This window comes from Lepidochelys kempii, chromosome 25 (genome assembly GCF_965140285.1).
Source record: "Lepidochelys kempii isolate rLepKem1 chromosome 25, rLepKem1.hap1, whole genome shotgun sequence".
NCBI lineage: Eukaryota > Metazoa > Chordata > Testudines > Cheloniidae > Lepidochelys > Lepidochelys kempii.
This window is the reverse complement of record NC_136404.1, coordinates 6,019,927-6,037,858: the sequence shown is the minus strand read 5'-3', so window position 1 is coordinate 6,037,858 and position 17,932 is coordinate 6,019,927. Positions and strand designations below refer to the sequence as shown.

Below are 17,932 nucleotides of genomic sequence, written 5' to 3'. Positions count from 1 at the left end.
AATCATGTCTGCATTCAAATGTCTCTGACTAAATCCAACCTCTCCCCCCTACCCTTCCTTGAAATAGCAAGTGGCCAAAATTTGAAATTAACTGTTCAGGGTTTCCCAAGGGCAGAAATTTGTCAGGGGAGAGGAATTGTAGAGGTTGTCCAGACGAGCTGGCAAGTCTGCCTCATTTCCTGATACAGCTGCGGGGACTGAGTGTCACTCAGGGCTTTGGATGGGGAAAGAGGTGGTTGGGATATGCCCCCACCACTCCCCAGTGGGAAAAGAGTTGAGAGAAAGTTGGTGCTACCCTCCTGGTCCCTCCCCCAGCTCCTGTCCTGCTATAAATTTAAGTTGGATGCAAACATCAGAGGTAGATAACATGCTTTAGGGCTTTGTTTACCTTCCGCGCTGTGTCTGGTTGTAGTTGTGATTCTGGGGTATAACTTATTGCAAACAACAACCTCCCAAATGCTGAGCTGTGATTCTGATGTATTGCAAACAACACCAACCCAAATGCACCAAACAGCCCATCATCTGGGGGAACAGATGGGGATTTAGAAAAATATACACAAATGGTAGTGATTCCGTGCTGCCGGTAATAAGCATTTGATGACCAGTCCTTGCCCTGTGATGGATAGTGGGAGGGTTGAACAAGCTTTGCTGTCTTGCTAGGATGCCCGTGTTCTGGTGTTTACTGTGCTATAACCGCAAACAGCTGTGCTGAAAAGCTTTAGTGTAGAAAAGCAGGCAATAAGCTAAAACAAAAGTGTACAGGGAGATCTGCATATGTTAGATGGATTAAAATACTTCTTAACCATCCATACTGAAATGTAAAGAAAAATACATTCCTGCTATGTATAGGGCTGAATCTCACTGTCTGGCCCTGGAAGAGACTCCTCAGACAGAAAAATGTCAATTTAACATGCTTGGTTTTAGAGATCAGTTAAATGTGAATTAACAGAGACATCACGTAGTGTTGGGTTTTAGCATGGGCAACACACAGGAGTCGCCATCTTCCATTGCAAGGCACAGACCTTCACTTACTGTCTCTACGCCAAACGCACAGCCAGGCAGGCATTTTTAAACAATGTTAAAAAGACAATTAATTAATTACAAGTCCACAGGAAATTCTCCCCCTGGTAAGAGGAAGGGAAGGGAAGAAAAACCACACATCACAAATGCTAGTGACCTTGCTTAATCCAGGCCCTTAGGGCCCGGTTTTCAAAGGTATTTAGATGGCTGAAGATGCAGATAGGCACTTAGTGGGCTTTCCAGAAGTGCCCTAGGTGTCTAACTCACATCGATTTCTCTGGGAATTGGGTGCCTCGGAGCTTCTGAAAATTATTCTAGGCATCTATTTGCATCTTTAGATGCTTTTATACCTTTAAAAATCTGCCTCCTCGAAACCATGGTGATGGACACAGTGTAAGAACCAGAATAGAATAGAACAGAATAGACTAGAGAGTCTCCTATGACTGCAATTGGTCCTAATTTTCTTAGCCCTTGAGAAAAAGAAACATTCAATCCCTTGTCCCTCCACTATCACACTGCATAGCATTATGGCCCAATCCTGCTGTTCTTCCTCAAGCAAAGCTCCCATTAACTTCAGTGGGAATAAAGTTTGCAGGATTGAGCCCCCAATAAGAGGTCTAAGACCCTGTAAAGTGTGAAAAACTGTTGCAGACAGAGCAACGTTCCATGAACTGCCCCATTGCTGAGTGTTCCTGGGAATTGGGTCTGTCTGTCCCCCTCTCTCCACCCAAGTTTGCTGTTAATTAGGCTAAGCATCATTTTGACTTCTGTAAAGCCGGCAGGGGGCTGATTACTGGGAGAGAAAAGAACAAAGGAGACAGCAAGGACATTTCAAAGAGAGGCAGAAGAAGGGGAAAGAGGCAGCAGTCACCCAGTCTGCCTGAGGTTTGTCAGAGAATTTTGACACCTCTGTGCATTGATCCAAAGTTTGCATCTGAACTCTGTATACAGGGTGTAAAAGGGTAACAGAGCAGGAGCAGATGTGCTCTTAGGACAATAGAAAGCCCCTCACATCACTGTGTGCTTTGTACGCAAGTTTTTAGGGCTCCTTTTGGTTCAGTTCAGTTAGACATCCAACACTCAGCTGTTTTTCTGGAGTTTATCAGAACCTCTTTGGCCTGGAATCTGGCCTGTATTGGGCTTTCTGGGGAGATTTCTGGTATTTCCTGGCTACATAGTATTGGTGTCGTCTAGTTCCTGGAAATACCCAGGGTGTGCAGAGGCATGCATGCAATGAGTCAGGGGTGGGTATGTCTGTATGCATATGCTTTTTATTTTTCTTTTCAGGAGAAGGCATCAATAATAATTATTGAAACAAGATGGAGAGGAAACACATCCATTGTGCCTTGTGAGCAAAACCAGATCATGAACTGGTGTGTGATGAAAAGAAAGATCTAATTTTAAAACCATCAAAATACTATGTTTAATTAATTAATTAAAATAATTAAGTTAATACAACATTTTGAAATCTCAAAAATTGTTTTGGGGGAAGGTGGAGGGGGCGGCTACTGTGACTTTTGGGTCTGATATCTCTGAGCTGGATCACTTCCCTCCAACCCGCCTGCCCTTTCCTGATTATCCCTGATCAATTGCAGTAAAACATCTGGCAGGAAAAGTCTCTTTTACTTTCTCCATTCACTCACTTTAATATAGGGCTCTTGTATTCAAAAAAGAAGCAACAAGTCACCCCCAAATTGAGAATGGATTCTTTCCCCTGAGTCTTTTGATGTGAAGTCATTGTTATTAATTTTCTTCTGCCTCCTGCTGCTCCTGCCTGAAGCTGGGACCAGCAGCCAGTCCATGGAGCTGAACTGAGTGTGTTCAGCAGTGAAGTGAACCGAATGGGTCCTCAGCACATAAGGAATGGTTAGGTGATAATCATGTCTGCATTCAAATGTCTCTTACTAAACCCAACCTCTCCCCCCTACCCCTCCTTGAAGTGAAAAACTTTTGGCTCAAGAATGCAGTCGGGTTGTTCTCCTGTTCCTCCCACTCCTCCTGCACCCCTTCTCCCGCAACAAGGCCCTCCCCCTCTCCAATCTGGATTAGGCTGTACCTTTTTTCTTTCCTTCAGGGGTGAGGGCTTTATTCCCTTCTTTTCTGCCCAGTTCTCCACTAAACAAAGGAGCTCTGGGCACATCACCAGTTCCAGGACCTAAAGGTATTTAAACAGATTCAGACTAAATCCAGACTCTCTAAGTGGCTAAGGGGCTGATTTCTTTCTCTTTATCTCAAAGCTAGTTTGCAATTGTTCGACTGCCTTTTTTCTATTTTTTTTTCATTTTTCCCTCTGTTTAGTTCTGACACTTAATGCCACAGATTGAAATGTCTTTCCTGCTCCCCTCAAATCTGCCAGTCTGTGTTAGCTCAGATTTAATGATTGATTCTCTGTCTCTCTTTTTTTCCTTTGTCAATGCTGATTTCTTACAAAGAACGTTTGGTGGAATTTCTCAGAGCTGCAGATAATTTTTGAGCTTTTTTTAACTCTCTTCAGATGGTGTAAATTACTTTTCCATATTCTTTTAGCAGAACTGCAGTGTTAACGCTTTCAAGGGTATGTGCCTGTGTATTGATCGTTGGTGTTATTCTAATTTCACTGTGGTTAAAGGGGTCACTTATCTCCTCAACCGAAATCTCTGCACGAGAGATTGGAAACCTCCTAGTGTAAAAAAAAATCTTTGCTTTCTATGACCACTTTTCCATGTGTGTGTTACTTTGAAAGCTCTAAAAACTACCTCTCTTTTGTCTAGCTGGAGATAATCAGATCCTAGCCTTCAGCAGACAGACATGTGTAGCAAAGTAGTAGAATTTTGCAAGGCACTGCAGGGAGGGCAGTTTCTTTGTCTCTTCCTTTGCCTCTGCTCCCAGCCCAGTTTGCTCTTTCCCACTCTGTCTTTCTCATTCACTGAATTTGAAATATTAGAGCTTGAAAAAGCATGTCCTCAAGAGCTGAGAAATTCTGACCAAGGACACTGCTCTGGAGCTGTGAGTTTTGGAATGGTTTGAACACGTTTTCTGCCTTGTCTGTGCTGCTTTTTGCCTGCTTTTGGGCTGTGCTGGAATTGGAAAGTGCTTCTGTGGGACAGCATGGGGGACTTCTAGGGGCAGCTCAGGGCCCCATGCCTCCCAGCAGGAGTACTCAGGGCTGTGCCTCTCTCAGCAGCAGCAGCAGCAATCATTTTCATTTTGGGGAGAGGGGGAACCTCTGGGAGAAGACTTGGGGTCTCAGGGTGAAAGATGCTCTCTGGCCCTCCTTCTCTGAGGAGGGCTGCAAGCCCTGGCTCTCCTGGGGACTGGCTCCCAGCTCCAGCATGCTGGAGTGAGGGGGTGGGTAACAGAACAGCTGAATGTCTGTACATGCCAGTATAGGGCCAGGGGAGTTGGGGAATGGGGAGCAAGGTTGGGGAAGGAATGAGCCTTGAGTGGGAGCTGAGGGAGGGGGGATGGGTAAGGACAGTGATAAAACATCTCAAATTTATCACACTTTACCTGCCCATATCAGACCAGCCCATGGACTCTGCCAGTCAGCCACCCCCCGCCCTGTCTTCCATCACATGCACCCTTAGCTCATGCACCCTGAACCCAAGCCCAGCCATACTCCCTATCATACACCCAGACTTCCACCCTCATCCCCGAGGCCAGGCCCAGGACCTGGCACCCACACTGCCCATTACTCACAGCCCTCCCTTAGCTCAGAGTCTGCGCCTTTCTCCCCTTCTTCAGCTCCTGCTGCAGCTCTGCTCACGGCTGATGGCCACACTCCCACTTCCAGGGCCTGCTTATCCCATCCCATTTGCCTGAGACCCTGTGAGTCCATGGTGCCAGTCCCTGGGCACAGCCCTGTAGGCTTGATGCAAAAGGCACTGGTGTATTTGCAGTATGTTTGGCACCAAAATAAAGCCACTCCGGAGATCTCTGTGCGCCCCACGGGCCATGACGACATGAGCTGAAACCCTCCCCCCATGAGTTCCCCCCGACCACAGTCCCCAGTGACATGATCCAGATTCCTCCTTCCCTTCCCTCGACCACGGCCCCCAGTGACACGAGTCAAATCCCTTCTCCCATGGGCTCCCCCAGACCACGGCCCCCAGTTACACGATCCAGATCCCTCCCTCCCTCCGACCACAGCCCCCAGTGACCCGAGCCGAATCTCTCCCCCAGGGGCTCCCCCAGACCACAGCCCCCAGTGACACTCCCTTCCTCCCTCCAACCACGGCCCCCAGTGACACAATCCAGATCCCTCCCTTCTTCCCCCGGCCACTGCCCCCAGTGACACGATCCAGATCCCTCCCCCCATGGGCTCCCCCTGATCCCAGTGACATGAACGGAATCCCTTCCTCTCTCCCTCCCTCCAACCACAGCCCCCAGTGACCCGAGCCGAATCTCTCCCCCCATTTGCTCCCCCAGTCCAGAGCCCCCAGTGACTCAAGCCAGATCCCTCCCTTAATGGGCTCCCCCGACCATGGCCCCCAGTGACCACAGCCCCCAGTGACACAAGCCAGATTCCTCCCCCACGGCACCCAGTGTCCCCCCAGGGGTTCCCCCCGACCACGGCCCCCAGTGACCACAGCCCCCAGTGACACAAGCTAGATCCCTCCCCCCACTACCCCCAGTGACCCCCCATGGGCTCCCCTGATCACGGCCCCCAGTGACAGGAGCTGAGTCCCTCCTCCCATTGGCTCCCCCGACCACAGCCCCCAGTGACCCTCCAATGGGCTCCGCCGACCACGGCCTCAGTGACACGAGATGGATCCCTCCCCTGACCATGGCCCCCAGTGACCCCCAGTGGGCTCCACCGACCACAGCCCCAGTGACACGAGTTCCTCCCCACACATGAGCAGCCCACTGAGTGGTGCTGAGCCTCCTCTCGTCGCTCTGCGGGCTCCCCAGGCAGCGTCCCGTCTCCTCCTGTTGGAAGGTGTCTGGGTTTAATTTTGCTTTGTTCACTGACACAGACGCATGGCAAAGTGACTGGAGCAGCATCCCTGGGACCCGGGGCCGTGGGCTTTGTCTGGGGATGTGCCCATGTTTTGGCTCCCACAGGCCACAGCATAGGTTGACAAAATCATGCCAGGCAGCCAGTCCAGGATTGAGGGCAGACGCTCTGACACTGGCCTCCTGTTTGCAGATCCCTGTGCCTACCCCTGAGCTGCCCCCTTGCTGGTGCTAAGGGACGTCCAGGGCCTGCTACTGCTGTCCCCAGCACCAGCATAACAATCACCCCCCCCAGCCTTTCACACTAAGTCACGCAAACTTCCCCAGGCCTGGCCCAGCTCAAAGGCTCTCCCCCGTCATCCCATCCCCTGCACTACTTCAGCCTTGACCTTGCACTCATGCCAGCCCCCAGTATGGCCCGAACACATGGTACAATCTCACTGAGCTCCCCACAAATACCAGCCCAGCCCTAACACATCACATTTATCCTCCTCTCCCTCGCCCCTGCGTAGTACTTGTCATTCAGCCCCATGCAATCCTCTATACTCATCCCTTAGAATCATAGAATCATAGAATATCAGGGTTGGAAGGGACCTCAGGAGGTCATCTAGTCCAACCCCCTGCTCAAAGCAGGACCGATCCCCAATTAAATCATCCCAGCCAGGGCTTTGTCAAGCTTGACCTTAAAAACCTCAAAGGAAGGAGATTCCACCACCTCCCTAGGTAACGCATTCCAGTGTTTCACCACCCTCCTAGTGAAAAAGCCTTTCCTAATATCCAACCTAAATCTCCCCCACTGCAACTTGACACCATTACTCCTCGTCCTGTCATCTGCTACCACTGAGAACAGTCTAGATCCATCCTCTTTGGAACCCCCTTTCAGGTAGTTGAAAGCAGCTATCAAATCCCCCCTCATTCCCCTTCTCCCCACTCCATCACTGGGCTGAGCCCCCTCCACCCTCTGGGCTCCTTGACTCCCCTCGACCCACTGGGAAATGGAGGGGATTTCAAAGGGAATCCAAGGAGCTGGGAACACTGTTTTCAGGGCAGTGTACTTCCCATGCCCCTCCCACATCCCAGCCCCCACTCCTCCTGGTCCGAGTGGCACATGGGCTGGGAGGGCACAGCTGGGGAACTGAGCAAGGGGGCCCACAAACATGAGGCCAGAGCTTCTCCTGGGAAACCACTGTCCTGAGTGCATCTTCTCTGGCCCCATAGCCCTGCTTCTTGCATTGCTCTCCTGAATCCTGGAGCTGCATTCAGGGTATCGCAGGCCAGCAGCCATCAAACCCCAGGGCATGCCTGCAACTACACTTGATGCACTAATTGGGTGCCCTTTATGTTTCTAAATGCTCTGGAAGGACAGAGGGGAAGGAAGAGAGTATCTCCACTCCATAGAGATCCAGAGGGAGCAGCCTCTGTCCGTTCCTAACTCTTGGGAAAGAAATTTTTTGGCAATGTCTTTGTGTGGTATGAGTGTATGAGCTAACAAGCTCACAACTCCTTGGATTGTGCACAAGGAGCCAAAGTCAGTGCGATTTTGTGACCTCACTCTATTAATGCTGGGGAAGGGGGGCCTGGGGTGAATGATCATTTTAAAAATGTAAAAGCCCTTAAGAACACTTGTGTCTCCTCTGTCCTGTCTCTGCTTCTAGCCTCTGAAGGGGACCGTCAGGACGGCAGCCTGGCATTCAGGGTTTGCTGCCACAATCCATCCTCCACCAGGGCAGCAGGGCCCCTCCAGCTGGAAGAGGCTTTCAGGGCAGCAGAGGGAATCAAGGAATCCTTGCCATCATGGGGTTATTATGGCTGGCCAAGTTCATGCTAGGATGTACAGCACTTTTGTACATGGAACAAGCCCAGGGCCAATATGAAGGGGACTTTCAGACAGACAGATTTGCAGGCTATGAGGAAAGACAGCCAGCAAACAGAGTGAGAAGAAGAGGCCAAGACACTTTACGAGGGTACGTTTAATGTTCATTTCTTTTTTATGGTACAGAACTTGGGTTGTTAATGTAGCACAGACTCTGAAGACCAGACCTGCTTTTAAAACTGCCTTTTCTGTATTATGTGTGAGGTCAGCAAAAATTCTGCCCTGCAGCCTTTTCCAAAGTTCACCTTAGGAGAACAAGCTAATTCCACAGGGGAATTCAGTGTCTGAGGGCACAAAGAGAGCTCCGTGTGTTACCCAGTTGCAGGAATCAGGCCAGGAGACGTGATTACTCAGCTGCACTCCCTTGGGTCAGAGTGTCCCAGCGGTAGGGTATAAAGCTTTTCACGTCCAGCTCTCCAATGCCAGTCTAGACCTGGGCCTGTGTTGTCTGCAAGACCTTATCGTCTGGTGGCTGCTCTGGTCTGGTGGCCTTGTGCAGCCACTTGGTGGTTCTCAGTGGACAGGACCCACATCACAAAGCTCATCATGGTCGTAGGCTCTTATTGGCAGGTTCATCCAAGGATCAAATGGGCTTGAAAACTGAACCCCCCGGCAGCCAGAGTGGAGTTCTCCCAGTGAGGGTTGGGGCAGAGTGGCAGGCCACTGTATGGGGAGCTGGTACTGCTGCCCATGTTGTAGCTGGGTTGTCAGCCTGGCACCTCCTGCCATCACTACATGAACTCCAGTGTATTTTGAGTCTGCCTGTCTGGGAAAGCTTTCCTGTGTCAATGTGCAGAATTGGAGAAGCCCCCGGGCCATTCCAAAGGCCATGTTCCCCCCACGCTTGCCCGGGAAGGCTTCTCTCATGGGTTCACTTTTCCTGAACGCAGCACCTTCGGCACAGACACGGTCGCACAAGCCACACCTGAGTTGGAGCGAGCTGGCGCATGAAGACGAGCACCGGCAGCTGAGGGCCAACAGCCAAGGCTGGGCCCGGGGCAGGCTGAACTCATCCCTGGAGTTCAGACATCCATGGTCACTTGCTTCCGCTGTTCTGTGACTCTGAAAAGATGGACAGCAGCTATTGTGGCTGCATTTGCAGTGGGTTCATTTTTTAAAAGTGAGCCACCAAAGGCAGCCCTGAGTTGCTCATTCCCACAGAAGGGCAGGAGTGCTCTCTTCCCCGAGAAAGGCTCACGCATTCAGATATTTTCCAGTGCGTCCTTCAGATAGCTTGTTAGCCCTGCTGCTAATCACCGACAGGGGAGGCGGGGGAAGGCAGAGTGTGCAGGGCCACGTTTGGAAAGGAGGAAGGTAGCATGGAGTCCTGGGCCAAAGTCCCTCAAGAACTCCGATGTGGACTCCCAGGGCTATCCAGGAAGGGTTACTGATCCCAGGGTGGTGGCTGGGTTTGCTGACACACTAGCTGCAGCATTAGCATCTGACTCAGCATCTCCTGGGGTGCTGTACCTGACAGTGAAGAGGCAAAATGCTGGAGTGAGGCGAGTTTTTATTTTGCCTTCATCCGGGGACTTTACCTACATTCCCCTGCCTTGCGGCACACTGGGAGGAAAGGCACGTCTTATTAGTGATTGATTTAGGACAAAGTGTTCAGAAGCACCTTGGTGATTTAGAAGCCAAGGACTCATTTTCAAAAGTGACTTAGGAGCCTGAATCCCACTGACTTACAATGAGACTTCAGCTCCTCCCTGCGTAAGTGACTTTTGAAAATGGAACTTAGACTCCAAGTCACCTGGAGGCTTTGGAAAATGTATTGTAGAGGCTCTCTGTCATTATAGCTTTTTGCAAACATCAAAGTAAATACACTGATACGTTTTTTTCAGTGGTTTGAACTGTTAAGTTTGTGGTAGCATCAGGGACAGAGCTGAGGGTTGTTGGCTCCCAGTCCCTTGTTGGGTGCACTGGACCACACAGCCATCTCTGTGAGTGTCTATTCTATTTTACTTAGTGGCCTTTGAACCTCTCTCTGTAGGGTGAGCGAGGGCCAGGTTGTGGTAAATGCCAGCTCCGTTTAGAAAAGCCTGTGGAACTGCAAATTAAGGCACTCAGACTAGGGAATCATTGTTCCTTGGTTTTCAGGCAAAATGATGCAGAATATAAAGATGTAAATAGCATTTTGGCAAACCAGAGAACATGTGGAACTTCTTCCCAAAGACAGTTTGCAAGCTCTGCGTCCAGTGATCCAAATCAAGTGTCTTGTTCCAGAGTCCCAGCTTCTCCTTCAGAATGTCCCGCTTTCTGACAGTCCAAGTATTTAAGAGCGGCAAAGAGTCCTGTGGCACCTTATAGACTAACAGACATATTGGAGCATAAGCTTTATATGTCGGATGTACATGAATCCGATGAAATGGATATTCACCCACGAAAGCTTATGCTCTAATACGTCTGTTAGTCTATAAGGTGCCACAGGACTCTTTGCCACTTTTACATATCCAGACTTACATATCCAGGCTACCCCTCTGATACTTGACAAGTATTTAAGGTCATTTGTCTCTGTCGGTTTCATCAGAAGCATACCTCTAAAACTGTCTGAGATCAGAAATGGACTAGAAAGCATCATCTCACTGGGTCTGGCAAATGGTTAGCGGTACCACTGTATGGGATTACATAGCTAAAGTAGGACTCTACCAAAAGAGACCATCTAATCCAGTATCCCATCTTCTACAATGGCCTCTTCCAGATTCTTCATAAGGAATTGTCACCCCCAACACCTTCACTCTGTACCAGACAAGAAACAAATGTGCAACACTACAGCATGGGGGGAAATCTCTTCCTGTCCCAGCTTTTGATCAATATATACCCTAAAGGATCAGGATTGATAACTGTTGCCATTTCTAACTGCAGATGCTATTCTTATTCAGAAGAATCAAACCTAGTTCTGAGTCCTACTGATAATATAAGAACATAAGAACCGCCATACTGGATCAGACCAATAGTCCATCTAGCCCAGTATCCTATCTCTTGACAGTGGCCAATGCCAGGTGCTTCAGAGGGAGTGAACAGAACAGGTAATCATCCAGTGATCCATCCCTTGTCATCCACTCCCAGTTTCTGGAAGACAGAGGCTTGGGACACCCAGGGGATGGGGTTGCATCCCTGACCATCTTGGCTAATAGCCATTGATGGACCTATCCGCCATGAACTTATCTAGTTCTTTTTTCAATTCAGTTAGTTTTGGCCTTTACAGCATCCCCCGGCAACAAGTTCCACAGGTTGACTCTGCATTGTGTGAAGAAATACTTCCTTTTGTTTGTTTTAAACCCACTGCCTATTAATTTAATCTCATGACCCCTGGTTCTTGTGTTATGTGAAGGAATAAATAACACTTCCTTAGTCACTTTCTCCACATCGTTCACGACCTTATAGACTTCTATCATATTCTCCCCTTTAGTCATCTCTTTTCCAAGCTGAAAAGTCCCAGTCTTATTAATCTCTCCTCATACAGAAGCTGTCCCATACCATTAATCAGTTTTGTTGCCCTTCTCTGTATCTTTTCCAATTCTAATATATCTTTTCTGAGATGGGGTGACAAGAACTGCACTCAGTATTCAAGGTTTGGGCATATCATGGATTTTTACAGTGGCATTATGATATTTTCTGTCTTATTATCTATCCCTTTCCTAATGGTTCCTAACATTGTGTTAGCTTTTTTGACTGCCGCTGCACATTGAGTCGGTGTTTTCAGAGAACTATCGATAATGACTCCAAGATCTATTTCTTGCATGGCAAAAGCTAAGTTAGAGACCATCATTTTGTATGTATAGTTGGGATTGTCTTTTCCAGTGTACATTACTTTGCATTTATCAACATTTCATCTGCCATTTTGTTGCCCACTCACCCAGTTTAGTGAGATCCCTTTGTAACTCTTTCTAGTCTGCTTTGTAACTCATCGTAGTCTGAGGGCTGGTCTTCAATCAAACCTGCACCAAAACTACAAAATAAATGAATGAAAAGTTATTTAGTTTAGTTATTTTGGTGCAAGGGTGCATGCAGACTAGCCCTTAGAGCAAGGGAGGGTAGGGATAGGATACAGAGGGACCTAGACAAATGAGAGGATTGAGCCAAAAGAAATCTGATGAGGTTCAACAAGGACAAGTGCAGAGTCCTGCACTTAGGAGGGAAGAATCCCATGCACTGCTACAGACCGGGGGACCGAATGGCTAGGCAGCAGTTCCGCAGAAAAGGACCTAGGCGTTACAGTGGACGAGAAGCTGGATATGAGTCAACAGTGTGCCCTTGTTGCCAAGAAGGCCAATGGCATTTTGGGTTGTATAAGTAGGAGTATTGCCAGCAGATCGAGGGACGTGATCGTTTCCCTCTATTCGACATTGGTGAGGCCTCATCTGGAGTACTGTGCCCAGTTTTGGGCCCCACACTGCAAGAAGGATGTGGAAAAATTGGAAAATGTCCAGTGGAGGGCAACAAAAATAATTAGGGGGCTGGAACACATGGCTTATGAGGAGAGGCTGAGGGAACTGGGATTGTTTAGTCTGCGGAAGAGAAGAATGAGGGGGGATTTGATAGCTGCTTTCAACTCCTGAAAGGGGGTTCCAAAGAGGATGGATCTAGACTGTTCTCAGTGGTACCAGATGACAGAACGAGGAGTAATGGTCTCCAGTTGCAGTGGGGGAGGTTTAGGTTGGATATTAGGAAAAACTTTTTCACTAGGAGGGTGGTGAAACACTGGAATGCATTACCTAGGGAGGTGGTGGAATCTCCTTCCTTAGAAGTTTTTAAGGTCAGGCTTGACAAAGCCCTGGCTGGGATGATTTAATTGGGGATCGGTCCTGCTTTGAGCAGGGGGTTGGACTAGATGACCTCCTGAGGTCCCTTCCAACCCTGATATTCTATGATTCTATGATTCTAACAGACATTTGAGGGTCTTCAAGTTCTTTTTATGGGGTAGGATAAAATAGGGCACGTGAGTGGCCTGTTCTGTACCATTTACTCTCATTTGTCCTTGTAGCCTGCATTCTCTCATTCCTCTCCTTGCCAGACTAAGGTCTGATCCTGTGAACACTTTCACACATGAGTAACTTTACTCACGTTAGTACTCCCTATAACACAATAAAGTGTGCAGCCCCATTCTGTTTATTCTCTCCTTTTATGCAAGTTGCCTGCCCAGGGCTGGTTGGAAAATGGAGAAAATGCAGAAAATTTTGGTTTTTGGCAAAAATTTTAATACAAATATGTTGGCTGAAAAAATAAATATTTTGATGTAGCTATGGTGCATTATGGGAGATGTAGTCATGCTGTGGGGCCCAGGCCATTCAGGAGTGTGGGGACAAGAGCACACTGACTTTCAACCCCCATGAGACACTACAGCAGCATCTCCAGAACAAAATATTTTGTTTTTCATCCAAAAATATTTCAGTTTTGAGGCCTTTGGTTTTTTGATGAAAATTCAGAATTTCCTATGGAAAGCAGATACTTGCCAGAAAAAAAAATTTTTGTGGAAAAACCACTTTTTTTGTCAGGAAACAATTTTATCAATGGAAAATTTTTGACCAATGCTTGTCCTGCACCATCAGAGCACTCTAACCGTTTTGCTCGTATGAATTTTATAAACAATATTTTCCCTTTTTACATTATATTTCGCACCTTCCATCCTGACGGATCGCAAAGCATTTTGTGAAGTTAACACACTGTTCACAGGGTTCACTTCATCCATCACAGAAATGCTGCTACCTCTGGGGTGGAACACAGCAAGGGCAACAGTATACAGTGACAATATCGGACACAAAGCGAAGCAACATATCTTATCGCCTGGAGTTTAGGGAAACAGGATGTAGTTACTTTTATCCTGGATTGGCAGGGAGAGGGACTAGATAACTGAATAGCTCTTCTCCATCTCCGACTTTTCTGAATTGGAATTTGAGCATGATACATGGGATTCTACCCCAATTCCTCTGAAAAGTGCCCTGGGATTTTTAATGACCCCAGGATTGCACCTTATTGGAAGAACAGTACAGTACCTCCAATGCAGCACAGGGCCCTTCGCAACATGCTGGAATGTTAACTGCAGGTGGGACTTCCGAAGGCTCCGGAAGGTGCCCAACACTCATTAGCTTTTTAGGTTCCTATCTCCCACAGGCTCTTTCAGAAATCCCACTGTACATGTTCACGCAGAGGAAAGAGCTCTGCCCACTGGCTCCCCAGCTCTACTTCCTGAAGCACAATGACTTCCCATTGGAGGTCTCCTGTAAAATCCCTGATGCAGCCCAGGACATCTTAGCTTGTGTGCTGTGATGGGGATGACACATCACAAGGTAGTGTGGCTGCAGTCTCGGTTGCTGATCTGCTCTCCCTTAGTGCCACGTCACTTTGGGTGTGTCCACTCAGGAAATCGGTATCAGTACAGATACACAAAACTCTTCTGTGTCATAGGATTTAACGCAAGACACATCTCTTTTATTATCCCCCCTGTGACCCATGCTAGTCCTCAATGCCTAGCCCTGTAGTCAACAGGGAATAGCTAAAAACAACTGAACCTAGAGTAGCTACACTAGAGTAGTCAGGGTGATTAGGGAATAGGGGGCATGGCTGCAGAAAAACAGGAACAGAGATGACTAATATTTCTCCTGGCAATGCAATATCATGCTCTGTGCCCCCTCACAACTCTGCTTTGCAAAGTTCCTCTCACACAAGGAGAGACTCAGCAAAATAAATGAGCCTCTGATTCACAAATTACTTTACAAGACTGGTTAATAAAGCAAGAGGTGGCCATAAATCATTCCCAAAGCAGCACAATCTATCATAAAATTCATTACAGTAGAAGACAATTTAATATGACAAACTCCTTTAGGAACAGCACTTGACAAATCCATTTGCAATGCAGGATCTTAAAAGGATTATTATGTTAATGAACTATTTAATGATTTTCAACAGCAAGAATGGGTTTAATGAGGGGGGAAGAAAGGGTCATTAGAGTGTCTGCAGCCCAGCTGGGTTCTGCACTGGAAATGCTCTTTCCTGTGAGCTAATGGCTGCTTAATTTCACCTATCAGAATGAAGGATCAGCTACAGCCTTAATTAGAAAACTACTAATTACCATGTCCATTAGTTATTAAACAGGGTCTGCAATCAGTGACACCTTATGAAGGGAAGGGGCCATTTGGGGAGAAAAGGCGTTTCTCAGAGCCCTGGATTCGTTCTGATTGAAGAGGGAGGAAGGGTTCTTTAAAGAAGGGTGCCACCGTGCCAAGGAAGCAAATGGAGAGAACCAGTGGCTGCGGGCACTGGCAGAGCTGGCATGTTCAGATGACACTCAGAGACAGCACACAGCCATGAAAGGGATTGGGGGTGCCTGACTCAGGGGCAGCGCAGGTTGGAGCCCACCTGGAGGTAACCCCAGGAAGCTGGCGAGTTCACAAACTGCTGTCCTACACAATTTCTATTGACATCTTCTGAGTCACCTCCGAAGGGAGGGAATGGGAGTGACTGGACTGCAAAGTGAAAGGGTAGCGAGGGTCACCCGCAGCTGCTAGGCTTCCTGACCCCAACTCTGCCCCATGGCCCAGCACCTCTCCAATATACTGTGGAGGGGCAGCCAAAGGGAGAAGGTTTCGGCTGTTTGATTTAGGGCTGCTTGGCCCCAGCACAACGCACTGCAGGAGGGGCCGTAGTGCTAGCAGAGACTTGGGCATAGAATCATAGAATATCAGGGTTGGAAGGGACCTCAGGAGGTCATCTAGTCCAACCCCCTGCTCAAAGCAGGACCAATCCCCAACTAAATCATCCCAGCCAGGGCTTTGTCAAGCCTGACCTTAAAAACTTCTAAGGAAGGAGATTCCACCACCTCCCTAGGTAACACATTCCAGTGTTTCACCACCCTCCTAGTGAAAAAGTTTTTCCTAATATCCAACCTAAACCTCCCACACTGCAACTTGAGACCATTACTTCTTGTTCTATTATCCGGTACTACTGAGAACAGTGTAGATCCATCCTCTTTAGAACCCCCCTTCAGGTAGTTGAAAGCAGCTATCAAATCCCCCCTCATTCTTCTCTTCCACAGACTAAACAATCCCAGTTCCCTCAGCCTCTCCTCATAACTCATGTGTTCCAGACTCCTAATAATTTTTGTTGCCCTTTGCTGGACTCTTTCCAATTTATCCACATCCTTCTTGTAGTGTGGGGCCCAAAACTGGACACAGTACTGCAGATGAGGCCTCACCAATGTCGAATAGAGGGGGACGATCACGTCCCTCGATCTGCTCGCTATGCCCCTACTTATACATTCCAAAATGCCATTGGCCTTCTTGGCAACAAGGGCACACTGTTGACTCATATCCAGCTTCTCGTCCACTGTCACCCCTAGGTCCTTTTCCGCAGAACTGCTGCCGAGCCATTCGGTCCCTAGTCTGTAGCTGTGCATTGGGTTCTTCCGTCCTAAGTGCAGGACCCTGCACTTATCCTTATTGAACCTCATCAGATTTCTTTTGGCCCAATCCTCCAATTTGTCTAGGTCCCTCTGTATCCTATCCCTGCCCTCCAGCGTATCTACCACTCCTCCCAGTTCAGTATCATCCGCAAATTTGCTGAGAGTGCAATCCACACCATCCTCCAGATCATTAATGAAGATATTGAACAAAACCGGCCCCAGGACCGACCCTTGGGGCACTCCACTTGATACCGGCTGCCAACTAGACATGGAGCCATTGATCACTACCCGTTGAGCCCGACAATGTAGCCAGCGTTCTATCCACCTTATTGTCCATTCATCCAGCCCATACTTCTTTAACTTACTGTCAAGAATACTGTGGGAGACCGTGTCAAAAGCTTTGCTAAAGTCAAGGAACAACAAGTCCACTGCTTTCCCCTCATCCAGAGAGCCAGTTATCTCGTCATAGAAGGCAATTAGATTAGTCAGGCATGACTTGCCCTTGGTGAATCCATGCTGACTGTTCCTGATCACTTTCCTCTCCTCTAAGTGCTTCAGAATTGATTCCTTGAGGACCTGCTCCATGATTTTTCCAGGGAGTGAGGTGAGGCTGACTGGCCTGTAGTTCCCAGGATCCTCCTTCTTCCCTTTTTTAAAGATGGGCACTACATTAGTCTTTTTCCAGTCGTCCAGGACCTCCCCTGATCGCCATGAGTTTTCAAAGATAATGGCCAATGGCTCTGCAATCACATCCGCCAATTCGTTTAGCACTCTTGGATGCAGCGCATCCGGCCCCATGGACTTGTGCTCGTCCAGCTTTTCTAAATAGTCCCGAACCACTTCTTTCTCCACAGAGGGCTGGTCACCTCCTCCCCATGCTGTGCTGCCCAGTGCAGTAGTCTGGGAGCTGACCTTGTTCGTGAAGACAGAGGCAAAAAAAGCATTGAGTACATTAGCTTTTTCCACATCCTCTGTCACTAGGTTGCCTCCCTCATTCAGTAAGGGGCCCACACTTTCCTTGACTTTCTTCTTGTTGCTAACATACCTGAAGAAACCCTTCTTGTTACTCTTAACATCTCTTGCTAGCTGCAACTCCAAGTGTGATTTGGCCTTCCTGATTTCACTCCTGCAAGCCCGAGCAATATTTTTATACTCTTCCCTGGTCATTTGTACAATCTTCCACTTCTTGTATAATAATACCCATGACTTTCCCCACTCACGGGACCTGATGTAGCAAATGTAAGATTAGTGTCCTTTTGGTACACGTACTTTGTTGGGGCCCTTGATGACCTATGACCACAGTATCTTCTCTGCGGTGGTTTAGCAGTGTGGCTGATTGGGTTCACTATAGCCCAAAGGACTCACAAGTGGGAGGAGGTGGTAAATCCCTCCACAGGTTTAATTTGCAGCAGGTTATAAAATCCCCAGATCCATACTCCCTGTCTTGAGGACACAGTTCAGGGGGTAGGGGTTCCCCAAAACAAATTCCCTAACTGACTAACTAAAAGATGGTGCACTCACAAAGTCCATGAATGATCCTCAGGTTCAGAGATGACTCTGGACTCCTCGGTCACTGCAGAGGGACTGATCTCTGCGGCAGGGAGCCTCTTTGGGCAGGAATCAGACTGCTTCGGTCCCAGGATTTCCCCTCACCACAAAGGGGTGCAGGGCTCAAGGTGCAGATTAAACAACTATACTAAACT

General features: G+C 48.2%; 1 protein-coding gene across 6 annotated transcripts in view; it reads left to right on the top strand.

The window, feature by feature from the left end:
* Positions 1-17,932, top strand: part of FBN3 (fibrillin 3) — a 312,181-nt gene that overhangs the window by 29,314 nt on the left and 264,935 nt on the right. Inside the window, exons 1-2 of one of the 6 annotated variants that reach the window (XM_078850578.1) lie at positions 3,134-3,181; positions 7,611-7,919. The exons of the other annotated variants lie outside the window; for them this stretch is intronic. Coding sequence (XP_078706704.1) covers positions 7,750-7,919 — 170 coding nt within the window. The 5' untranslated portion in view covers positions 3,134-3,181; positions 7,611-7,749. Of the gene's footprint in view, positions 1-3,133; positions 3,182-7,610; positions 7,920-17,932 lie in introns of those variants that run through there. 6 annotated transcript variants of the gene reach the window in all.